The 25,862-nt window shown below is 40.2% G+C and overlaps 3 protein-coding genes across 3 annotated transcripts; all 3 read right to left on the bottom strand.

Moving 5' to 3' along the window:
• Nucleotides 1–681: 681 nt before the first annotated feature.
• Nucleotides 682–5,836, bottom strand: timm17a (translocase of inner mitochondrial membrane 17 homolog A (yeast)). The gene is made up of 6 exons (XM_030421458.1): nt 5,724–5,836; nt 4,480–4,579; nt 3,926–3,989; nt 3,138–3,266; nt 1,705–1,815; nt 682–1,567 (listed from the first exon to the last, which is right to left on the bottom strand). The coding sequence occupies exons 1-6, from the start codon at nt 5,747–5,749 to the stop codon at nt 1,491–1,493; spliced, it is 507 nt and encodes a 168-aa protein (XP_030277318.1). The 5' UTR covers nt 5,750–5,836; the 3' UTR covers nt 682–1,490.
• A 1,930-nt stretch (nt 5,837–7,766) lies between these two features.
• On the bottom strand, nt 7,767–13,359 carry lmod1b (leiomodin 1b (smooth muscle)). The gene is made up of 3 exons (XM_030418512.1): nt 12,781–13,359; nt 9,942–11,687; nt 7,767–9,074 (listed from the first exon to the last, which is right to left on the bottom strand). Exons 1-3 carry the CDS (start codon nt 13,066–13,068, stop codon nt 9,048–9,050), a joined length of 2,061 nt encoding a protein of 686 aa, XP_030274372.1. The 5' UTR covers nt 13,069–13,359; the 3' UTR covers nt 7,767–9,047.
• A 1,779-nt stretch (nt 13,360–15,138) lies between these two features.
• On the bottom strand, nt 15,139–25,667 carry shisa4 (shisa family member 4). Its single transcript, XM_030420932.1, has 5 exons — nt 25,367–25,667; nt 21,829–22,006; nt 20,249–20,385; nt 19,959–20,150; nt 15,139–18,494 (listed from the first exon to the last, which is right to left on the bottom strand). Exons 1-5 carry the CDS (start codon nt 25,449–25,451, stop codon nt 18,454–18,456), a joined length of 633 nt encoding a protein of 210 aa, XP_030276792.1. The 5' UTR covers nt 25,452–25,667; the 3' UTR covers nt 15,139–18,453.
• Nucleotides 25,668–25,862: the final 195 nt, after the last annotated feature.

The following is a 25,862-nucleotide window of genomic DNA, read 5'->3' on the forward strand; positions in this document are numbered from 1 at the left end:
ACTTTAAATGTCAAGATGATCTTTTTATGTGCATTTGTTTATATTTTTTTCAATATTCATAGGTTGAACAACTACAACTACTAAAGTGAGAAAATAAACATCTGATTATTGGATAATATGTCTTACTGGTTAGTTCCACTCATAAATCTGATAATCAAAAGTCCATGGCTTTTGTCAGGTGAAATATTTGATGTCTTACTATCTTGATTTATTGAATATTTTTAAAGAAAAACATTTTTGATTGTTGTCACATATGCTCAACTTGAGTCTCAACTGTGCAGCTCTGCCATGAAAGAAACAGTCCCTGACCCCACATGTCAATCTGGTGACGTCAAAGTTACATCAAGGCCCCTTCCCTTGCTCATCCAGTGTCCTTCACCTGTGACTACACAGAGCTGGCTTCAAACTGATAACAGGTGTGTGACACAAACATACAAGAATGTAAGAGTTAAGTGGTCCCTTATGTGGCTTTTGTAAACACATCCTAAAAACTGTCAGTGACAGTTTTGGCCAGGCACGAAAGTGCAATACCAGTGTGGATAAGTTGGCGAGGACTACCCTCTAGTGGGGAATGAGTACTCCTGCCCAGGCAGCATGAGGTTGTGGGCAAGTAAGGTTCAGGTACTCATACATTTTCCCCAGCTCTGACAAGAATTATTAATAAAAATAAAGACACACACGACAACTTAATTCTTTATTGTACCATAGTACAATCTGTCATACAGATTTTATACAGTATGGATCAATCCCTTGCTTGAGTTGATCCCTTCATTTATACTGCCTTTGCCAACCTTGGTCATTAGCCGTCGTTTTCCACCTCCTTGTGTTGAATGTAAAAGCGCTGTCACACGCAAGAGAACAACTTAATACAACCTAAAATAAATAAATCACTTTAAAACAAACTAATATCCCAGGAATAGTATTGTATCCGATAGTTGTCTGCTTTCATAAATCAAATAATGAAGGCCAGCCAGATGTCAGCGGCCAGCCCAAGCAGATGACATATTTAAGGCAAATAAAGACTAATTGAATACAAGTGGAAAGCTTTTACTCTATATACATCATCTTTATATATAAATCATGATGTTCCATGTGTGACGTGTTTTGCTAAATTCAACATTTTCCAGAGCTCATCAGTCTTGATCTCCCACTTGTCGGTCTACATGCAGTGAATACTATATATGAACAAAACAGAAAAACACAGTTCACCCTTACAAACTCTGGAACATCGAACAATAGATCTGTATTTAAGTAATGCGAGGTGAAGCAGATGCACGTGACAAGGCTGAAAATGGCAAAAAGGCAGATCTGTTCATGGCTCCTGAAAGAAGGAAAATGAAGATGTGTTTTTGTCCTTCAGTTCTCCGACACAGTCTGTTAAAAGTTGGGTGCTGTTGCTATGGTTTGTGGTACTTTGCATCTCCATTTCTTCTTCGTAACTTCAGCAAGGAATTCAAAAAGGCCTAGTGGACGAGAAGTGGGGAGTCCTCTCACTGATATTGTCTGTAGTCTCCAAAGGAAGCAGAGGGCATGGCAGTTGGGGCGGGTTCCTCTGCAAACTGGGGCCCTGGAGAGAAAAAAAAAAGGTGAACTTCAAAATGAACTGCTGTGTAATGGATGTAGATTTATAACATATACATGATACTATTATGCAGAATCCTTTATGTATCTATTAATGATACCAATATCAGAATTTTTACTTACCAGTTGGGAACTGTGAGGAGGCAAACCTCGTAAGCAGGATTCCAGCGCCCTCTATCAATGCCAGAAGGATACCGCCCATGGCTGCAGAGCCTACCATGGCTACTGGTCCGTCTACAGAGGAACAAGGATTGTTAATATATTACATGAACACAGAACATAAGTTTCCACTACTCACATAAGTTGATTAAACATGGAAGTTGATATTGTTACTGTGTGTTAAAAAGGGTACCCATGGTTTAATTTTCACAACTTTGTTTTCAAGTATATGAAAAATTACCATTTACTTTAGGAGGTTACTGTAGCTTGCACTGCCATACAGGCATTTTCATCTGTCCTCCACAATTAAAACTGGTTTATAGCATAAGTTCGCTGGAGCATGGCTGGGAATTACACAAGATCACCAAAGTTAATGGACCAAAAAAGGTGCAAGTTTCCACTACGTAAGTGTAACAAAATGCACAAGGACATTGACAAATAAAGATGTGAATCGAGCTTGATGTCTACATGCCAACACAGTTTTGAGAATAAATTTAATCTGTCAAAAAAAGATTTTAAAAAGCTATGCAGGTGGACACAAAAAGTGCAAGGGGGAGGGATGAGACAATTAAAGATTTTACAATTACAGGGAGATTATGTTACCCCTATTCATTTATCCATTATTTGTGCATCGATTCTTTGTTGTTCACAATAAAAGATGTGTGTCCCATTTGTGATGCAATGAAAATATGTTTTTCTTTAAAACAGAAACAAAAGTAAGATTAAAATGATTCCAGTATCTTTTAGTGCAACTTTATATTTAAGTTTTAAGAATATTTTAATGATTATCAGGATAATATTTTGAATCACTGTCATGTTGGACATGGTAATCGTATTGTCATATTCATATGGTCCCATGCTAAGACGCAGGGTCTAATTTTAACCTAGCTCACATTAAATATGAGAACATATATGGTCTCACATGTAGCACAGTCACAAATCATGCCAAGTATAGTCTGCTTAAATCCATTATTATCCAGTTATGTGCTGTAAACAGGACAATCTCAAACAAATTCAATAACTCTTGTCAGTGTTGAAAAATCAGTTCAGCTGTCACACAATTCTAGAAATTTCTACAAGACAAATACTTTTTCAGGAGGAATCTAGTGTGAAATAAACAACAACACCAACCAGCTTTAAGCTCTCTCTTCCTGCGCTAGAAAGTTTTGACAAGTCACAGTGACGGGCAGAGCCTCTCTCATACTCGTATCCAAAGTCATCTATACCTTAACTTGTCTTAATAATGCCCTGAGCACACTTTATAATTTTGATAATGCAGCGGGATTAATTTTTAACTCTGTTCAGTGTACAACAGCAACATCACTGTTTACCTTCTGTACCAGGCATGCTAGTGCCATCTGTTGACTTAACAGCCAGCTTCGTCTAAGCTTACTCACTTCTTGCAGCGAGGATAGCTCCAGTCATGGCCCCACTTGTGATTGAGTTCCAGGGATCCTCCTTCCCTCGTACTTTTACTAAACCACAGTCAATCATGGAGAAGAGGCCTCCCCATACTGCGAAGCTTCCTGTTACCCAAAAAAGATTCAACAAGTTAGGACAGTGTGTTGGGCTATTTTGCCATCATTCTAAGTTATACTTAAACCAAAATTCATCAGGTACACAACAACTGTAGGCTCCAACAGTATGTATGTGTTGCCTCCTCCTAAATAAAGGAATAGTGAGCTTGGATTCATGTCTATTATGCCAGTTACAAAGGAGTTCCAGTGGACATCCTTATCAAGATCTGAGTCATTTAACATACAATCTTGTTTTATTTTCCTTAATGATGATCAAATATATATCCAACACATTCAAATACTATCGTAATAATATTTTTTTTTCAGACAATTTCTCTTGGATATGCAGTACAATTCATGCACTGAAGAGCCCACAGTGGTAACGGAGAGCTGCGCTGCAACACTAACAGGCTGACTTCCATACAGCCCATACAGACGGACAACAAGGCAGTACCTATATATATTTGACCATATTTTCATTAAATTACATGGGAATACATAGGGAAGACCATATTATATTATTGTAGTAGTTGTTTTAGGCAGTTCAGTGGATGTTCTTTCAGCAATGATCAACTTATCAAACTAGGAATTGTAAGTAACAGAAACAACATGATAATTAAATGTCCCACTTCTTGGCAAGTATATCCAAATTCAGCAGTTATTCATACCTCCAAGCTGTGGGGCTCTGGTCTTGATGGCAGTCATGCTACCTCTCATTCTGTGGCTCATCCCCTACAAGAGGTAGCAACAGCAAACACAGATCAATGCAAATTCCTTGTCAAGACAGGATATGATGAAATCAAAATAGCAGATTATATCAATGTAATACATGGTGGAAGAAACAGGTTTCCTTGTAGTGTAACTAAAACTGAAGAACACCACACTGGCAGAGAATCACATTTCATTCCTTTACTTAGTACTGGTACTTAACCTAATTCATTTGTTTAACTTTATTGTCCAGTGCTGTGGCAGTAGGCCAAAAAATTGAAACACTTTAGCTGAAAACGATGTCAATTGATTATTTAAAACAATGACATTTCTGCAGTCAACTGTGCCATTCACACCAGACAATGAGAAAACATGATGTACTTCATGCTCTAAAACACGAGTTAAACCAGTCCCATGTCGTATGTTTTATGTTTTGTGTGAGAAAGTTATAATAGCTGTATCTAACTGAGACAATACAGTAGAGAACAGTGTTAGGCTACATGACTCAACTTACTGAGGGTGCGTTTCTGAAGCCTTTTACTGCCTGGAATATTCCTCCTCCAATAGCTCCCATGGTGAAGGCTCCCCCGCAGTCATCCACAATCCTCCAGGGACTACAATCAATTGAGAGCTATTAGTGAAGGTCATATAATTAAATGGCATTGAGCTGTATTTATAGGTATAATGATCTCTGGTAGCAGGTTCAGTCTTGATATGCCCCATGAGTATGGACTGAAAGCCAAGACTGACTGTAGCGGAACAAGCACCTTCTTATTATGTAAATGTCAAGGTCATAAAATAATCCAAATCTCAATGCAAATAGATTGATGTAAAATGACTAAGATATGTGACCTCGCTGATAACATAATCTTCATCAAGGGCATCTCCACTTAAGTAGAACCAAAACACAGCAAACACACAGTAAACAATTGAAAAACTAAATATCTTAAGCACAGTTTCCATTTATTTAAAAACCTACTTGTTACAGCTAAACTCCTTGCTTAATAGAACTATTGCCATTTGATTAATTACACATTAATTTATGTGAAACTTGTAAATCTTTATATTGTTGTGCACCACCTGGGCTTAGTGACAGCTTAACCTGATCCAGGACACTCCTACTGAATGATACAATACGATGGAAATAAACATGTCACCAGTACACATTGGTAAAAGGATCCATCATTACTCTAAGTTATATCTACACCGTCAATTTCAGTTTCTAGGGTTTCCTATACAATTGGACATGTCTCGAGTAGCCCTTCTCTTGTCGTTGAGTAATCCTCAGGCTGCCCCCAACAGATACAGTTAGCACACAGGTGGCTAATTTAGCTAGCTTACCAATATGCTAACGCAAACAACCATAACTGGGCTAATTAACTCCGAACCGCTAAAATGATCAAAACAGCGCTTGACATTCAATGTAGATCACATACCAGCTTGTACAGACTCAGTGACTCGAGTCGATAAACAAAATGTAATGACATGTGGGTAAGTAAACCGACAAGGTCACTAGCAACGTGATTTAGCTACGATGGTATAATGCTAGCACACACTGCCAATACAGTCCTATGTAAACTTAGCATGTGTGCTAACGCTAGGTAGCTAACCGGATTTCACATGTTTCGAGCTATGCCACACGTCGGACCATAAAAATAATTATACACATCTGAGGTGGTAGTTACGCAAAATGGAGTCATGAAGATGACTTAGCAAATCACAGACGAAAAATATATTTTATTTGGTTATAAGACTCACCATGGTTCTCTGGCATACTCCTCCATTTTGTTCTTTCGCTGTTCCCTCTGACGTAACGCTTATGGGCAACCTGACGTAACGGCACAACGTGATATCTTAAAGGGACATTTCATGTGTTTTTAAGTAAAGTTCGAGGGAATAAGATTTCATTATGGGAACGCGTTATTATCTAGTAGGGAAATCAACTTGTTATTGCAGTAAATGGATCTTCCAAAAACGTGTACAACAAAACAGCTTGTCGTTCTGTTGTCCCGTGAATCACTGCACTAAAACGTCTTATTTTTGGGACTTCAGGGACGCCATACTCAGCTTTAGTTTGTGGTGGAGGTGAAGTGTCAAAGGAGACAAGTTTTATGGCCATACAGTTAAACAGGAGGTTGTAAAGTGTATCCTGTTTTCATGGATTTATAAAGCAAGTAAGCACATTGTTAAGCAGAATGAAAAAATTACAGTAAAAAGAGATAAAAAAGAGACAAAGGTGCCACTACTAACATTTAAAGCTTTGAAATTCAAATAATATGCCAAAGAAAACAACTTTGCTGCTTTTAGGATACTTTCTAAAAGTGCACTGATCCTTCTTGGCACTTTGTTGTAGATTGTTCCAGACTCAAAGAGAACAACAACAACAATAATAATAATAATAATCATAATCATAATCATAATCATTATAGTAATCATAATAATGATTAAAAAAAGGAAGAGAGAAGAATAATACAATCTTCTTTGGAATAGAAAGCTATAGAATAATAGTATAATAGAAGCTCTTTCTTCCTTGAACACTGAGCTCAGTGTTAGGCATGAGACTTTGCTTTGATAATGTAAGAACCCCATTAGCTTGATTGAATTGTTCACAGGTCATGTTTTGACCATGCCCTGTGATGACCTGGTGACTTGTGTATCCCACTGCTCGCCTAAAGCCAGCTGGGATACAGTCGACTGTTCTTCTTTTTTTTTAACTGATGAACAGGGAGAGTTTTGTGCCAATCCAAACCAGAAATGCTACAACTATGAGTCTCATAGAAAAGTGAATGGGATTTTTACTTCTGGAACCAAAATAGCTATTCGCACCCTGTTTGAAAACGTTGTTTAATACATTTGTGATATTATCTGACACAGGCCTGCCTGTTTAAATGTTTATATGTAGCATATTATTAGATATATTTGTTTTGAATCAGATTTCGACACAGCAAAACTAGGATCATGTATTCCAGGAGAGGGGGGCCAACAGGGGCCCAACAGCTCATTTTTGCCCTGGGCCCCACAACAGGTAAATGCAGTCATGCCTAAACATTCAGTTAGCTTGAAGAGTAAACTAAACATGATCATACTGTGTACCTGATGTAAACATCAATCAAAAAATTTGAATATACCAGAATTAGAGTTACCTTCTACATATAAATCAATACAAGTCTCCTCAGCTTGCCTTTGTTGGGCGCTGAACAACCCACAATATCAACCTTTTCATTCTTTCCCCCTCTTTTTGCTCCATCTGAGATCTGTGCTGTTGGTCAGGGGAGCAGCCACAGAGGAGAGACAGACCACTGGCCTGCAGCCCATTATTAGGAACGAGAAAGGAATGAATTGCAAAGCAAGCTTTCATTGCGAAATGCCCAAATATAGGCATTTCGTGGAGAGAGAGAGAGATGGAGAAATAAACTGGCCTGCTGCTGCTGCTGCTGTTGGTGCTGTTGGTGCTGTTCTTCTGTTCTCCTCTGAACACTCAGGATGATGGTGGGTTGACAGTAGACAGCTCCCACTGTTTCCCTGCAGCTTTAAACATGTAATGTAACAAAAGTCTAAATGGCATGTGAGTGAGTGTATAAATGGAGGCGAAACCTTTACATTACCTTCATTAGCTCAGCTGTCGGGTTTGCTTTAAGAAGTCCTTTAAGTGTAATTAGAGATATTATTCACGCTGCATGTTGATACATATCTTATATGGCTCTTTGGATATTGTGCATATATTCCTATTAACAGCTCGATCTGGAGTATACCATGAACAGTGCACACTTTCAATGGAAATGAATGACAGCTCGACAGATATTTATACATATATACCTTGATTTATCATAATGAAAAATATTGCAAAAGTCAGTTGTATTTAATTTAACATATGCTGTACAGATTCTCCTTAAAGATATCAGCCAGGCACAACGTAACACTTGGGACTTGTCATTGCAACATAACCATACTCTTTTATTGAAGACATACAGGCTCTGTAAGAAAGGCGTGTGTAATCAGATATGCATCTTTTGTTACACAGTACATATGTGAACATATGTGAGTGCCACTCTGATTTCGTTTAACATAATAAAGTCCTTTAGAAAATGACATTCACTTTTAGGATGGCATAAATCAACAGCGGGGTTGATATCAAGCCAGTAACAGTTTTCCAAATCCCCCTTAGATTAAGACATGTCGGTGTATTACATTACAAGTTATGTAAGGTATGCAGACAACCCAGGCTAGAATAATTCTGTACAAAATATAGCATCAGATACTTGAAGGGCAGCCATTTTAACTTCCTGATAAAATAAAAATGCATGATGTAATTATTTTCATGCTCTAACTCTTTCGTCATGCGCCAGGATTCCACTGGACTGCTTTCTAATTCATTAAACCCTGCCTGAGATGTCTTGAGATTTGGCAATGAGACACACAATCAAAGACCACCTTGACCTTTTGTTTTTTTTTCTCACCCAGATTTTCTTAAGTCAGGCCGCCATGTTTGTTAATTCCCTGATATTTCCGCCATTTCATAATTCCCAGTTTGAACGGATTTACAAGTATAAGGTGGATTCCCACAGACGTCACAAATAAATAAATGGTCAAATTAATGTCCACTATATTACTGATAAACTTTCGTATATTAGAATTTTATAAAGAGTTATTTGAATCTCTTATTAAGCTCAACACACGCTCCCACCACGCTCACATTCAGATGCATACACAAGCCCACATGTTATATGATCGGCTTCATTTTATCTAGTGCAAATAACCAGCAAAGCGTCAATATGAACTGAAGACAAACAACCACAAAAAAACTCATGGCGCTCTCTGCAGTCGGCTAATAGAGAGCCCTGCATCACTCATTCTCCACAGAGTACTTTTGGTCCAGTGTTTGAAGGGAGAACTCATAGTGAGGGCTAGTCGTCCAACCGGATTGGACATCTCACGTTTCGCTTTTCTCCATCCGTCCCACAGCACAGTTCTTCGACTGCATCCCGGGGGAATGTAGAGTTTACTGTATCTCCTTGAAAACCTGTGGTGAGATGTCTGTTCTCCTCCGCTCTTCTTTTTCACTTTAGATTCCAACAAGAAATGTTACTGCAACCACTTTGGCACCGGCACCTGGGGAAATCAAAAAGTAGGTATGTTAGAACGTACTGTGACCGAACTAACCTATGCATAAACGGATTGTACGTACCGAGTTATGGATCCCACTGCTATTCTTGCTAAGACCTGCACTATTCTGCTTGTGGTAAGATGCCTTTGTTGGTTCGGTAATTTAAGTTCATTGCCCTTGAGGAATCTTCTCTGTTTACTCCAATGGACCATTTTCTTTTAAAGTAATGGCGGCTCGTGGAGCCTATCAATAGTGCCCAGAAGTTAGCTGTTAATACTAGCATCCCAGTGCTGTAAATCAATCAATCAATCAATCAATCAATCATTTATTAGCGACAAACTGCTAATGGATTGAACTGACATAGTGGATGTAGACAACAACCTCCAAGCTAGCAACCTAAATGCTAAAAATGGCAAGTAATGCTAACCCTAACATGGTCGTTAACGGTAGAAACTTAAACAAGCAGCTCTTACTGTTTTTTTTCTTTTTTTTTGCGGGGATTTAGACATTTTAATGCCCAGGCTCGCCTCCCCACGTGCAAAACAAGTTCACCCCAACACTATTTTGCTTGCTGTATCCTGGGTGTAGCCCCACCTAAGATGATTGTGATTTTTTAAAGAAATAGAAACAACCCAGGGCATTTTGTTTCGACTATACCAGAATTATAATTGGTGCAGTAAGACCTTTCTCCAGCGCTGTCGCAGTGCTGTGGATATAGGCTTGGCTAAGCAAGACTAGGGTAGTGTAAGAATACCATGGCATGCCAATCAGAGGCAGAATTGACCAAAGACAACAAGTACTAGCCAATAAGAGGCAGAGTAGGACAGGTCTTTGCAAGAAAAGTAGTAGGATTCATAAAGACGATTACGTACCTTCTTGAGTTGTTTCTTATCGCTTCCTCTGATCGAGGCAAGCAGTTGGTCCCTTGAGTTCTTATTACCGCCTGGGCTTTTCCCATCCAGCTTCCTCTGCGAAACCGGAGTCAGAGAGTTCCGCAGGGAGTCTACATTCAGCATAGGAGGTGGTGGCGGTGGAGGTCCACCCCCAGGAGGAGGTGGAGGTGGCGGCGGAGTTGGACCTCCACCTCTTTTAGGAGTCAGCTTCGGTGATGGCATTGGCGAAGGTATTGGAGATGGTTTGGGTGAAGCTTTGGGCGAGCTTCTAAGAGATCCTCCACCACCCGTCTTGGGCACGTCCAGAGTCCCCTTCTTCTCCCCGTTGGCCTGCGCCTGCTTCTGCTCCAGCAGCCGCTTCTGCCTCTGTCGGTCCATGTTGCGACTCAGTATGTTTGTCGTGGTCATCCTGGGACCAGCTAGTTCAAAGTGGTATCCCAGTTTGAGCAGGGTGGTGTTTTCTTTCAAGATCTTGGTCATCTCCATCTCAGTCTTTCCACCACAGATGTGGCGCTGGTTCTGAAAGCGGAGCTCGGTCAGTGTGGAGTTGTGCTGCAGCGCCTGGATCAGAGACAAGATGCCCTTACCAGTGAGGTGGTTGGAGTCCAGGTTGATGCTGGTGATGGACGTGTTGCTGCGTAGCGTTCCTGCGATGGCATAAGCCACATGGTCGTCTGCGCGGCAGTTGGCCAAAGCAACCTTCTTAACGTTGGTGTTCTTGTGCAAAGCTTCTGCAAACTCGATGAGCGTTTTCGTCTTGATGACCTCCGAGTTGTTGACGTTGAGCTCAGTGAGGGAGGGGTCGTTGCTTCGTACCTGCTCCATCAGCTCGTCAAACATGCTGGAGTCTTCGTCCTCCTCCTCTTCCTCTTTGGCCTTGCTGTTCGGGGTGGTTTTGGCCACGCAGTTGCTGAGTTTCTCAGTATTCTCAGCTTTTTTAACTTTCCCTAAGCTCTCTTTCTCCACAACTTTCTTCTCTGTGCTGATCTTCTCCTTCTCCTTCACATGGTCACTGTGGTTAACCAGCTCTTCTCTATCTGTTCTTTTCTCCGACTTGTCATGTTTCACCTGCACCTCACCCCTCTTAGATGGTTGTCGCTCAAGTTTGACGTCAGGCTTGTTTTTATCATCAGCTTTCTTCTCCTCTGCTTTGGGCTTCTTCTCTTCAGATTTACCCTCCGGGGCCTGGTTCTCTTGTACCTTGCTCTGCTTCTCCAACATTTTAGAGACGAGTCCTTGTGTCCTGAAACTCTCCAATTTTCTTTCCTTTTCCTTGCCAACATCTTTCTCATGTTTTTCTCGCAGCTTCGAGATAATGTCTTTGGTTTTGCTGTCGTCTTTTCTCCTGCAGTCTTCCTTCTTCTCCTTCTCTCTGACGTCATCCTTTTTCTCCTGTAACTTTGAGATCATATCCAATGTTTTGCTTCCTGTGCTCTGTCTGGTTTCTCTTCTGTCTCTTACCTTACTTTCCTCCTGTTTCTCTTTCTCCTTGGTCTCATCATTCGCGTCGCTCTCTTTGCTCTCCTGCTTCCGGTATCTACTTGACAGCCGACTTCGCTCCTCTTTCAAACTGTCTTTGCTGTTTCTGTCGTCCACCTTCGTGTCCTTTTCGCTCGAGACACTAGCTTGTCTTCGCAAATCTACTTTCACGTCATCGTTCCCCTCCTGGCTCAGGCCCATCTTCCTCAGATATTCCTGCTTCCTGCTCTCCTTCTTTGACTCACCCTGCAAGAGGACGAACATTAGGGGCATCAGGAGAGTAAAGCAGTTAAACATTCACCAATAGCAAAAATAAACGATTAAAAACGTCCTCATGAAAGTGTGTGTCTTTAACCAAAATAAATCACAGCAAATACAGAATGAGGACAGAATTAAAGACATCTTCAAAGTCCCATTGTTGAAATAACTTATCGGCTATACAGTGCAGCCACACAGTATTTAGAGCATGACATGTACAGTATGATATCAATACAAACACTGCGTCCATTTACTGTGAAACGGCTCCTCGTCCATCTGCTCACTGTAAACACACACACTCTCTCCCTGACATAATGCGGCATGTGTGTTTACAGTCAGCACAAGGACAAGGAGCCATTTCTTATGGCGGAGGGATACATTTGCGGCGAGTAGCTTGCAAAGTGTTTGATTTGTGAGTCTCCATCTGTTTTGCTGTGCGAGGCTGTGGCCCTGGCAGATGTAGCCTTAAAAGGCAGTGAGTGTAGAAGCAATCAACCAAGGAATTCCATCAGGCCGGGATTAAGAAGCTCTGCAGGACCATCGACTGAAGTGCCTCACTTTTTTAAACACGCAAGAAATCTGGCTCACTGACACCCGATCGAGGAGGGCTCAGAAGTCTTTTACATCATGTCACGGGAATAAAGGAGTTTTGGTTGTGTGTCTGTTACTGTTTTTTTTCCTTGCTTGTGAGAGGATGATTAAGGATGTGAAATGGATGTAAGTGAGCCTCAGAGGGGACAACAATGTTTTTCCTGGCATGGAACACAGCTCCACACTATTTATGAGCTGATGAACTCTGGGTGCATGAGGTCCAGTTGGTGGTTTGCTTCAAGCACATGAAAGCTATCATTAGAATACCTCTGGGGCAGTGGTTGTTACGTAAATCTATTGCTCATGAGTGCAAACATTGGATTTGAGGGAAAAAAAAATTCTTCTAAAATCACCCATCTGCAGGATTTTTAATAACAAACTGCTCAGATACAAACATTTTAAGAGGGCTACGGGTCGTACTTATCAAACATTCATTTCTCTTTAAATCAAATCTAAAACATACCAGGTGTCGAATCAAGCATTCACAAACCTCAAATGACTGTTCCCTCTGACTGAGCCTCCCTTTAGGATCGGTCTCCCGTCTGCCGTCCAGTTTAGCACCCCGGACGTTGTTGCTCGTAGGTGGCTGCACTGGTTGGCTTTCCCCTTGGACGATAACCTTCCCATCGTCTGGGGTTAGGTCTGGCACTTTCATCATGTCCTTCTCCAGCTCCTCAACCTCCTCAGGGGAGAGGGTGGACAGCAGGTTATCCAGGTCTGGGTCCTCACTGACCTGACGGCCCGTACGGGTCAGGCCTCTCATCTTTCTCCTCGACATGGTTTCCTCAGGGTCCTTGGGTTTTAAAGGGTGAAGCAGCGGAGGAGAACAGAGAGATTCTCTTTGGAGATGCTGATGGTGTTAGCACGGTCAATCCCTTTATCTGATTATTGTGTAATTTCTCTCCTGTGGTGAGAAGCTGAGTATTACCAGAGGTCAGACGCTGGTGTCCTGCTGTCCCGTCGCGTCCCGCTCACCAAAAAGCCACCGGAGGCATCAATCCTGGTGCAAAGAGGCTTGACTTACAGTCTTGCAGTGAGGGGTACCAGTGATGAACTGCATGAGCCTCGCATCATCAGAGTGGACTGCGAGGCTGGGACATTCTTTGAAATCCTGTGAAAGTGCATGTCCATATTTAGTTCAGGGTACACACTCCTTTAAAGGTAATGGGAAGGGCTGAAGTTTACAGAGATGTCAGAGCAGAGTTACACAGACTTCCTATTACACAATTCATGTTTATATTGAGAGCAGCTCTGACTTTTTTTGTTTCGCAATGACTCTAATTTTAACAGCTCAGAATTTCAAATCATGCTCTGCCACCAGTGTTTCTACTCTTACTTCCTGTTTGAATAAATATTTTCTCAACAGTTTGGGAAAAACAGGGCAACTTAAATATACAGTGTTTTTGTTATGACTGTCTATATATAGACGGGCAGAGACGATACAATACTAGCAGGCCAATGATTTAGGGGGACCAGATTTATAGCTTCATATTCACATCGGTGGTTGGCTTTGGATGTTCAGCAGAGGCAAAAACAGTAAAAATGCACCCTGAAGAGCACATTTGAGACCACCAGTGATTATCATGGTCAATAAATATGTGCAGTGAAATATATTGTGGCAAACTTGAGTCCACAATAAAGGTTATTATCCTTTTGCTTATTACAGCAAAGACACTACAACTCTTCTTTTTCTTTTTTAGAATGATCTTCATTTAATTTGATGGTTCCCACCATAGAGCTTTGCTTATAATCTGTTACTAACATTCATTATAAGCATGGGAACTAAAATTCATGTTTAAGGTTTAAAACAAATGACATCATAAAGGAAAGTTGTTAAAAATTAGATTTGAGATGAACAGTTATAATGAGGAACTGATAATTTGTTGCACATTTTGTAAATTTAGAAAAGAAGTTTTAGAATAATTTCACAAAGATTTAAATGTGGTATCAGGGCAGGGTGTTATGGTGTCAGATAATGTAATAAGCTTTAGCTTCAACCAACAACTTGTCAACATTTCCACATGTACAGAAACAGTCTGTGATGTGTTGTATTACTTCCAACAGTTTTGTCGGGAGTATCACATTTTCTTTTTCTTGTCTTTTGTCCAAGATTGATTTGTGTAATATTTTACAGACCAAAATCAATTAAAATAAAAACATGTTTTTTATATTTTGTCACATTTATATTGGCCTGCTGTAATTTAATACATTGTGGTACTTGAAAAAGTAACAATATTGTTTTAGAATATTATTTTGGCAAAAGTGTGAGCAGCCCATATAAATACTTGAGTAAAAGTCTTAAAAGTATATGATATTAAATGTACTTAAGGACATAAAGTCATTTTCTGGCAATAAATCTACATATGTCAAAAGAAAGCAAAATCAAATAATGCTTCGGCTGTAGAGCAGAATGTAATCTGCAAAGTAATTAGTAACTAAATTTATCAAATAAATGTGGTGGAGTAAAAAGTACAACACCAGCCTCAAAATGTATTGGAATGGAAGTATTAAGTAAAGAAGAAAGTACTCAAGAAAAGTACAAGAACTTAACAATTAAATACATTACTTGAATACTTGTATTTAGTTACATTCCATCATTGACAGAATTTAAAATTGTAAGATATACTTATCTCACGGTTGCACTGCAAACTGTACAATACATTCTTGTCAACATTTGAGTGCAAATATGTGAATGATTTGTTAATAGCAGTGTTGCATGTGATGATGTATAACAGTGTTCGTAGGTTAATATGGACATCTAGTGGTGGAAATGATGTAAACACTCACTGAAACACTTTTTCAAACACATCATATCTCTTGGAAACAAGGAGGACACAGGAGACAGTTGTATTTTACATTCCAAAGTTAAATTTTATGTTAATAGAAATAAAAACTTCTCACTCACTTTATATTACAATGTCATACCATCCATATGACGACAGACAAAAAGCCACCTAGACAAGTTATTTTTGCCAACTGACGTCAGTTTCATTATTAAAACACACTCATGGAGTTGGTTTAGAAGCACAAATAAAACAGGAAAAACATCATTGAGCAACTGTTATGTCAAACTACATATGAAAGCATCTTACAAAGAAAAGTCCAGTGTTCTCTTTGTGCTTTACAGAGGCTCAACAAAGCTGTACAGATGGACGTCGCCGTCGGAGGAAACAGTTTATGCTGTAAACTAACAGGTCCTGTCTGGTTCACTGCAGCGAGACAGGATACAGCAGTGAGGTCTCAGTCTCAAGGAAAAGTTTACTGATCAGCATGACAACTGTGTTCTTAATGTGTGTTGCTGCCACATCAGAAAAAAGAAAACTTACCACTCAATAACTATATACTATTGATCGTATTATAATCTCAAATGAGTCAAGTTATAATAAGATATTTTTACGTTATAACAATATTTTATTCATGTCATTTAACTTTATAATCTTATAACGTGATGTTTATCAATTCTTCAATTCTGGCTTGGCAGCCGGAAAAGATTAATTATTAAAAGTGTTTTCACATTACAGCAAAACAAGCTTATGTTCTTGTAAAAAAAAATTTTTCTTGTTATAACAATTTACCATCATCCTGTTATAAAATGAACGATTCCAGTTATAACTCAGTCATTAATTAATAAACACATTTATTAACAACCTTTTTCTGGCTTGGCCACAAAACACTGCCGTAAGTTTGAGATAAACTATGTATTCACGTTATAAGAAGAATTTTTGCATGATTAGAACAAGTATGTTCTAACAATATACTATTAAACTTGAAATGTTTAATGTTATAACGTAATCACTTATTGTACAGTGCAACGATGTGCAATTAATCTTGTTATAAAGAAAATAATTCAGATCATGACATGAACATGAAAACTTATATTGTTATAACAAAAAAAATTTAACGTTATAACGAGATTCTGATCTTTTCTTCTTTCCTTCTTTTTTCTGGCTTGGCAGTGACACACTGCCGTTAGTTTGAGATAAATAACCTCTACATAAAATAAGCCAGGCGTCACCCAGTAGTCTGACAGCTAACTGTACAACACATGCTTGAGACGTCATGTTTTACAGTTCATACATTTTACAAGGGGCACATTACAGAGTAATTACAGGTTACAGACCCTGACCTCACCGGAGCCCAGATCTGTACGTGTAAATTTAAAAGGAATAGTTTGACAATTTAGGAAACACACCCAGCATAGATTATCTGCTTTCTTGAACACCAGACAAGAGGACTGATGCCACTCACATATTGCTAAGTGGACCAGCCACAGCTGGTTAGCTTAGCTTAGCACAAAGACAGGGGGAAACAGCTAGCCTGTCCAAAGGTGACAAAATCCACTTACTCATATGCATTGTTTTTAACACATAAATGTACACAGATGTAAAAATGAACAGTTCCCATTTCACATTGTTATATTGTTATGTGCTCGACTTTTCCTGGAGTCTTGACTGGCGACCGCTCCTAGCTAAGAAATCCTTCCACCACGCAACCTCGCAGAAAATGGCAAAAGTGTGTTTAAAACTTGGATTAAACAAACAAGATATAACAGTTGTAAAATAGTTTAATAGTTGCCCCAGGACAGATTCAAGCTAGCAGTCTCCACTCCATCTTTGTTGGTTGCTGAATTAAGCTAACCGGCTTAACCTCAAGCTAACAGCTAGCTTAGCAAACGTACAAATTTACCAAACAGACATGAGATTAGTTTTCATATCCTCATCCTAACTTGAGGCAAGACAGCACGTTAGCATTTCCCCCAAAATGTCAAACTATCGGTCAACAAAACCCATTTTTTCCACAGTAGTTATTTTTGGCTTCGTAGCTTGTCCAGAAGGTGAGAACCCATTCACAGTAAAAGGTAACCGTAATAATAGTAATAAATACGTCATGGAAAGATGCTAAAACGCCATATCTTATGTTACAATAACAATACATTATGTTTTAAAATAACTTGTTACAATATCATAAAATATTCAGCAGAAGAAGAACGGATTTACAAAATATTTATTTAAATAGTTAATCTCTTTTTTTTCCCCCATCACTGTTAATTATTGTAAGGCGGGACATTTCTGTTTAAATCGAGCAGCGTGACCTGCAACTCCCCTGACCTGATATGTTACAAGAGAAATAAACAGTTAACATGAACTTCACTGTAAAGCAGCACACCTGCCATTATGGGATTAATCTAAAGACTCATTACGAATTCATTTGAAAACCACAAAAGAAGTATGAGAGGACAGATAACTTTGACTGGGGGTAGCATGCTGATGTTCAGATGTTACATTACAATGGTACATCTAATATACTACCGTGGAGTAAATTAGTCAAGTCAGACACGGAAAAGAAGAGACAGAGTTGAAGCTAGCAGGTGACTAAAGGCTGCTTACACAGAATTAGGGACTGCCATATAATCCATGAGGCCATTGGAACAAATTTAAGACAGCATCGCACTGCCTTTGAGCCACACATACACGTCACCTTTTTAAATCAAACATGTGATTTGTTTTTTCACCTTTAGCCCGAAACCACATCCCAGAGAACAAAATCCCATTGTTAATTATATTTGGAGAATGAAGATTGATGACCTGGAATGTAGCCACAGGCAGTTAACAATTTAATCAAATTTAACAAAAGTGAGGAAGTAAACTCTTTTTTTCCCCCCTTCAATAAATGACGAGGGAGCGCCCCTGTCTTCAGGTGACACCCTGTCAATGGAGGTGAGTGTGTCTGAGCAGAAGTGGCAGCACGGAGTGGAGACGTTGGCCATATACCCCCTCACCTTGGGGATGGTGTGGCGCCCTCTGTGAAACCCGCCAGGAGCAATCAGGCGTCAGGTTGCAGACTTATGTAAATACCCCAGAAAAATAGGACAATGTTGCAAACAAACAAACAAAACAAAACAAAACCCCCTTAAAGTGCCTCCTGTTCTCTTTCACAGGCAAACCACTGCTAGTCAAGCTGTAGTGTTTATTTGAGCGTGTGTCTGTCTGTCTGTCTGAGTGTGTGAGAGATTGTTGCTGCCTTCTCCTTTCCAAACAGTCATTTCTCTTGGTTGCTGCCGTTTCTCACTGTGTGTGTGTGTTCGGTGTGTGTGTGTGTGTGTGTGTGTGTGTGTGTGCGTGCGTGCGTTTGTGTGTGTGTGTTGTGTGTGTAGACGAGCCCATCAATGACCAGGATACTGAGGTGGAGAGTACGGTGGAGGGGCTGAAAGACAAGTAGGTGAAACATGAAATTAAGTCAAATCTTCATGAAGTTCTATGATTACCAAAAACAAATATATAAATCAAAGAATTCAGTAGGATTGATCCTCTGAAAGGTCTGTGAAACAAATAACCTTCCTTAAGTCCCACGATCATACGAGACTTGTTGCTGCAGGCAACCGCAAAGCATGTCTTGGTCAAAAAATCATGGCTCATTTATGTGTTAGATGTGCATACAGGGGGAGCCTTCTGTCCATACTCTGCATTCATTTTGACCGAATATTTCTGATGGTGGTTGTCAGGGGTTTTGCCAAAAGTTTAAGCAAGACACGACAACAGTACAGGAGAAAGAAGTTTTAAAAATGGATAAACTTCTTTGCAAGTCGGTGAGAGGTTTTAAACATCTGTACGATGTTACTCTATGCAGGCACAGAGACAAACAGTAACTACAGAACAGCTGGGAGGAGATTGGGCAGGAATTTAATATGACTGGGACAGCGGCAGAGGAAAAGTGGAAAAGTGGACTCTGAGCATACATATCATGCTGAATCAGAAGTATCTAATTATGTACGTAAAGGGAGCTTAAATAAGCCTTTTGGAGTCCTACAATTCAGAATTGATTCACAAATGTCAAAAATTCAAGCAAGAGACCCCTATAAAATGTTCACAATCCAAATAAAGTTCTGACTACACAATCTAAATCACAAGATGTATTGCATCGACCTAGTCAACTGGTGGTTGTGCAAGAAAACTGTCCTAGTTAGAGGGAGCATGAATGTGATGAGTACATTTCATGGCAAGCTACCTATTAGAAGAGATCCACTTCGTCCGAATACAATACCTGAACTGGGATATCTGCTGACACTGATACCAGAGCGCTTTTCTTAATAAATAAATGTTGTTGTTTTTGTTGTTGGTATTATGTGTAAGCTTACATTAGGCTTTGGTTAACCATAACCACAAAAAATAACACCAAAGTGTAATACATTTAGATGTAGTCCAAAGCAATTCATTTGAACTGCAGGTAAAGTAGGCTTCACAAAAAAAAAAGGGGTGCAGGAAAGCAAATTGCTATGGCAACTCCTTTCATGTTTTCAACAGCTTGAATAAATCAAGAGCAAAGTAATGCATTTCATTAGATTACCGGTCTAAGTGGATTTCTATACATGAGTTTAAAAATATCCTCAATAGATTTCACAGCAATTTGCCCGGTAGGACTCGAAAATCAACAAATTATTGTTGTTAAATGAACGATAGACACAGGGGGCACAATTTGTCCTTATCCTTTTGGCTCCAGCAGGGTTTGTGTCATATTCAATGGGTAATATTCCATCAATGGAGCCAATTTTGCTTTCCCACAGCTTGTATTGCATATATTGTACTGGCACAGTATCTGTTTTCATTTATCTATGTGCAAAAACTAAAAGAAAGAGTTATTCAAACTGGTGATCAATAATGCCACTCTTACCCTGGCTGTATGCAGGATCCATCAGGTGTGGTGGATAAGGTCCAGGCTGCATCATCGGGTACTGTGGGGGCATGCCGGGGTACTGAGGTGCCATTGGATAACCTGGGTGTGGATACTCAGTGGGTCCCAGTGGTTTTCCGTAAGCGTCGTACATGGGCTCCACTGGGTAGCTGGCCATGGGGATCTGCTGGGCTGATGGTCAAAAATGTACAGACTGCTGTGAAGGGACTACAACCTACAACCATGTGGATTTTCTGCTCAAGCGTGGACATAAAGAGTAGAGCTCTCACCATCGTAAGGCGTCCTGCCCCTCTGCTGCCTTCTCTGGTAGAGATAACAGCAGGAGCACATGAAGCAGCAGACCATGGTGGCAATGACGGCCACAAACAGGAGGATGGAGGAGGCGATGCCAGCTAAAGTTGTGGGGCTGAGACGAGAGAAAGAACACGTTACAAAGAACTCCTCTTATTTTCATCATGTAGCCTGGCATTGTTCCTACCACTCTATCTCGCTAGTTATGACTCACTTTGGCGAGGATTAAAGCACAGATGGAAGTGATGTGAGGTTTCTGATTCAGACACGCCATTCAAAACACACTGACCCTGAAATCACATTCGAGTTAACGACAAACACTCTGCATCTCTCTGTCTCTCTAACAGATTCCATCACCTTCGAGTCTCAGTGAAGAAAACAAAGCCCTCCATTTCAGCTCTGCCTCCACCACCCACTGATCTGATCTCCCATTGGGCTTAATAAGCTGCAGGTTGTCTGCTCTCGACTGGATGGTGATGGATGGTTTCCAGAGCCGAGGAGGAAAATTGCCATGTTGCTTTTGTTGTCGCAGTCTCTTGGGTGCGAGCTTGCTTAGTCCAGCACTATCAGGATCCCCCCGTAGGGAACTAAACACCGCAGATAGCACAGAGAGCTGATGTAACAGAACGACTAATGTGAACATATTACACTGTGGGGACCAAAGCAGGGTCATTAAGTCAAATGTAGGTGATGGGACATGAGGACAGGACAGTTTAAGAGTGTCTAAACTTCAGAGAGTGCAGGGTGACGGCGGACAACTATTTTCTATATATGTTCATTTCTATACATGACATGATGTCTTTTAAATCCAGTTTAAAAGCACGCTTTTATTGAGCAAATTGTACATGGATACCAATTTAGCCAAGCTCTCGGTTGCCACCACACTGACACGATCTTACATGTGGGTAGCTTATGTCTAGCCAACGTAAGCATCCAGACACCTACATCTCATTTCAGAAGGGCTTGGGAATAAAGCATTTTCACCAATTCTTATTCTTTTAACATAAGAAGATATATGCTAAGGCAGCGCTGCATGTACTTGAACTTGACCCACTTATGTCTGCATTTCGTGTCTGTTATTTTTTTGTATGTATTTGTACATGACAGGCTTTATGTCCAAGACAAATTTCACTAGGAGACAAATAAGGCAATCTTAAAAATACTTTCTTAATCTTATATTTTTTTCAGTCAGCACTAATCCAAATACCATTCGGTGATGCAACTCCCTGTTAACTTACATGATACAACTGCTACCAATGCAGCTATCTGCCAGATTCATCGCATAAAATTCCTCCACTTCAAACGCAATTTTTGTATTTAATAATGTATTGCAATCCTTATCTCGTTTTTCATGGGTATTTGAAGACACATCTTGCAGGGAAAGGGATATTTGTGCAGACTTTCCTTAAGTGTTCTGTCTGCCTACAGGAAATGAAGGACATGCGATCCCGCGGTGATAGCCTTGAATCGTGAACACAAACACCGACTCTTGGTGTTGAGCAAATGAATAAATAAGTCATTAAATTAAATCCCTGCTGCTGCAGCCGTCGTTCCCCACCTGAACTGGAAGAGCATGCAGCGTTTCTGCTCCCTCTCTGTGATCATCTTGAAGGCGTCCAGGCAGCAGTAGCGCCGGTGGCAGTTCCCACAGCAGAATGTGATGAGAGGGCAGTCGAAGCCGTTGTGCCAGGTGCCGTTTTTATCCACGTACCACAGACAGTCCTCGTTCCCACTGACTGCAAAACAAAACGCAACACAAAGCGTTAGGCCTGGCGACTCTACAGGGTAGATGATCAAAAAAGGTAAAAGAACAGAAGGGTGCAGAGAGAGAAAGAAGGAGGAAGCAGCAGGTCAGACAGAGCTCGTTCTCTTCATACGATCTCAGCTTTACAGACGTGCTTCTGTCTCTGTTTTATGACACATTTTCAAGGTGATTTACTGCTTTGTTTTGCCTTCAGGACAAAATAAATATGTATGTTGAACATGTAGAGGCTCTTCTTTCTTTACATCTTTCCAGTTCCAGGCCAAACACGGTCATGATGCATTATTCAATGCTTCCCTGTGGCTGAGGTTGCAAACTGATTAGGGCTCGAGTAAGTTACCCAGGAGATTTAAAGGTCTAAAATAAGTCATTAATTCTAGGACTTTTCCTATTTATCGACTTGTTGTTTGGTTTAGAAACACCAAAAAAAGTCAAATAAATGCCTGTCCAGGATAATATCAACAGTCCAAAAACCCCAAATAATTGATTTACTAGGATAAGACCAGGCAAAGCAGCATAGGTCTCACAGTTGAGAACCCAGACCCATCAATTATTTTTATTTTCACTTAAAAAAACGATTGAATTGACACATGTGCATATGATTAACTCTGAATGAAATGAAACAAAATTGGAGAAATAACACTCGTGCAGTGTTATAGTTCTGTGGTCTGTTCATTATCATGTGGACCTTGAAAAGGAGGAGAGGAAGAATAAAATAATGCAGGACTAAAGTCTGCAGAGTAGAGGAAAGAAGACGAGCAAGTGAGACAGGTGACATTATCGTGCATGTATGTGCAGGGGGCGCTGCATGTACTTGAATATGGCCTACTTATGTCTGCCGTTGTCTGTGAGATGCACTTTCTTTCTGTTATTTATTGCATGTATGTTCTGAACACATCTTTGTGTGGCAGGCTTTTTGTCCAAGACACATTTCTCTGGGGATAAAGAAGTAAATCTTTACACTTGAAAATAACATTTCACCGCCTTGAATAGACGTGTGCATACGATTTACTCTTTGCAAAAGCTAGAGATGAAACAAAACTGAAGATATAACACACAGATCTGTGATTTTTTAGCTCTGCGGTCTCTCAGGAGACAAAGGTATACATCCCGACTAAGAAACACATCATCTTTCATAACAATAAATGCATATTACATCCTAAATTAAGTTGCAAGGACTGCTGGTATAATTATGTTTTCCACAGCAGAGAATTAAAGTCACTATAATTACAGCCACATGCGCCGGCTGCTAAAAGTAACGGTGACTTTTACATCAACATGAGTTAACGCAGTCTGAGAGAGCCCTGACAGAAACTGTTTGTTTGACTACACTGGATAGCGTATGTTAATTAAAAGACACATTTATTCTCGGTGAGCTGCTCTTCGTCGATGAGCCGAGGATTTTTTTCCAAGCGTATAAAACTGATGGAAACTCCATTAGAGGATGTCTGCAGGAGAGTGTTCAGCCAAGATCTGAACAGACTTGGCTCCTGAAGTGGTTTAGAATAATTTGAGATGAGTGCTGATTAGAGAATGCTATACTCTGCAATTTGTTATCAGAAAAACTATTATTGTGTAGTAGTGTTTGTCTCCTCTCAACTTGTTGAATAATAGTTAAATAAAAGCATACATGTTACATGTTGCCTCATATTTAATGCTGGTAAAATCCAATATGATAAACAGTATATGATCAAATCTCTATAACCATATATTATCCAGCCCTATTTGCAATGATGAAAATTATGCAAATCAGTTTGAATGGCATAACCTGTAAAAAAACAAAAAAGGTTGATTGATCTGTAAAACTAAGGCTTGAGATCACAGTGTAAGCTGTCAGGTCAAAAATATTAAAATTTTCCTTCACAGTAGCTAGTACCTTGTAGAAAAAATAACTCCATGTGTGTAATGTTAGTTTAAAACTAAAACGGATGGTAAAGAAGAGCTAACACTATTGCTGAGCTAATGCTAAAGGTGCAATATGTAAGACTTGGCCGCCCGTTGAATTCAAAGCAAATAGAGCGCTGTGGAGATTTTTGTAGGCTAACCCGGAAGTTAGTATCGACCCGGTTCACTGATCACAAAGCCTATGGGATTTCTCAATTGGATTTCTGAATATCGCCGTAAATAAGCGCATGATTCTGACACTTATTGTTCGGCAAGATAATCCTCAAATCTGAACACCACATTAGAGATTTTCAAACGGAAATTAAATCTCTAGAAGTCCAACACTAATGTCAGGTTATAAACAGAATAAGTGCGGTCATATGACTTAAACGCCACCACCATTAAGTGTCTTATTACACAATTACAATGCACGTTAACTGTAAATTGATAAAACTGCAAGTCGTTAAGTTAGAGCTGGAATAGTTTGTAACTAAAGTCGGCCTGTAAAGACGGACTGGTGAGTAGATGAGTCTCTGTGTTCGTGACAACCTCTGCAGCCTCATTTAGCCACTTGTTAGCAACCGCCATTTTTAAAGACACATAAATGCTTTATAGTTTAATTGTGGGACATTAAATGATATATGGTATGTCGTAGAACAAAACATATTAATATGTAGACCTTATTTCAGGCACATAACTGAAAACCCTTTATTTTTCTTTTAATGTCACAGACTTGAGTCGACTGAACCACAAAAATGCTAACTGATTTCCGGGTCTTAGGACTACAAACTGCAGGGCTCTACAGGGGGCAGCATATCGCTGATGTAACCGCTAACTGCTGCTATACTATTAGTTAGCTAGTTAGGTTAGTTAGCTGTGCCGCTAGCAGTCTGGACTGAACTGGAATTCATTGGACCAGGTTAGTCTTTTAGATCACACCACAAGCCGACCTAGACTAGGACGGGTCAGGGCTAGCTGGTTAGCATGCTCAGAGCTGGGGGGGTTTTGTTGTTTTTTTTAAAGTGTTGTTTTCTTCGGTTTCAACTCAAATTCTTACATATTGCACCTTTAACAATATTAGCTAAATACCCATTTTTCCTATTCAAATAATAATACAACTATACAAATATTTGTCTTTTCCAAAACAAACAGATAGTTGCATAAAAACCAGTAGGACTAGTTCGCAGACGACTGAACTAATGGAGGCTAAATGTGGTCTTGCGCTGAGCAGTGACCGGTTTAGGGAGAGTTATCCAGGCCTGAAATTAACATCGAGGTTACGGGATCACACGTAAACATCAGCATGAGCTCATGGTGGCTGCTGCCCGTGAGGCTGCGGAGAGATGAGACAGACAGCGGCCATGCAGGCAGGCAGGCAGGCAGGCACAGACGGGGCTGCACGCCTCGGACCGTTACACCGTTAGCTAGCGGCTAGCAGCCATGATCTTACCCGGAGAGGAGCTGAGGACGACGGTGAGCAGCGCCAAAGTCAGCGCGATGAGAGACATGTTGCCCGTTGGAAAGATCATCCCCATCCCGATTGCAAACCAAGCGAGGTGAGATTTCACAGAGGAGCTGTTTTCATCGGAGAAGACAAACGAGGAGACTAACGGTGCTTCTCTGACATTATCCAGCCCCGGGAACAGCACTGGAGACGGGACGGCTTTGACGATCGGTAATTTATCCGTCGAAATGACACATCGCGGCTGTGACGCCGTTCAACCGGGACGAGGGGGGCGGTGCCTTTCATGTGCGTAGGAATAATGGCAATCGGAGCTGCGGCTGTGTAGAATCACATCTTTTTAATGATATAGTCTTGCTTTGAGTATAAATATTGTACATTTAACTCCATCAGCAGCCTTTTTTTAATTGCAGTTGGTCGAGGTAATTTGAAATCTTGTATATAACTTTAAACTGTACAAACCTCCAGACTTATACAGACATTT

Source organism: Sparus aurata, chromosome 6 (genome assembly GCF_900880675.1).
Source record: "Sparus aurata chromosome 6, fSpaAur1.1, whole genome shotgun sequence".
NCBI lineage: Eukaryota > Metazoa > Chordata > Actinopteri > Spariformes > Sparidae > Sparus > Sparus aurata.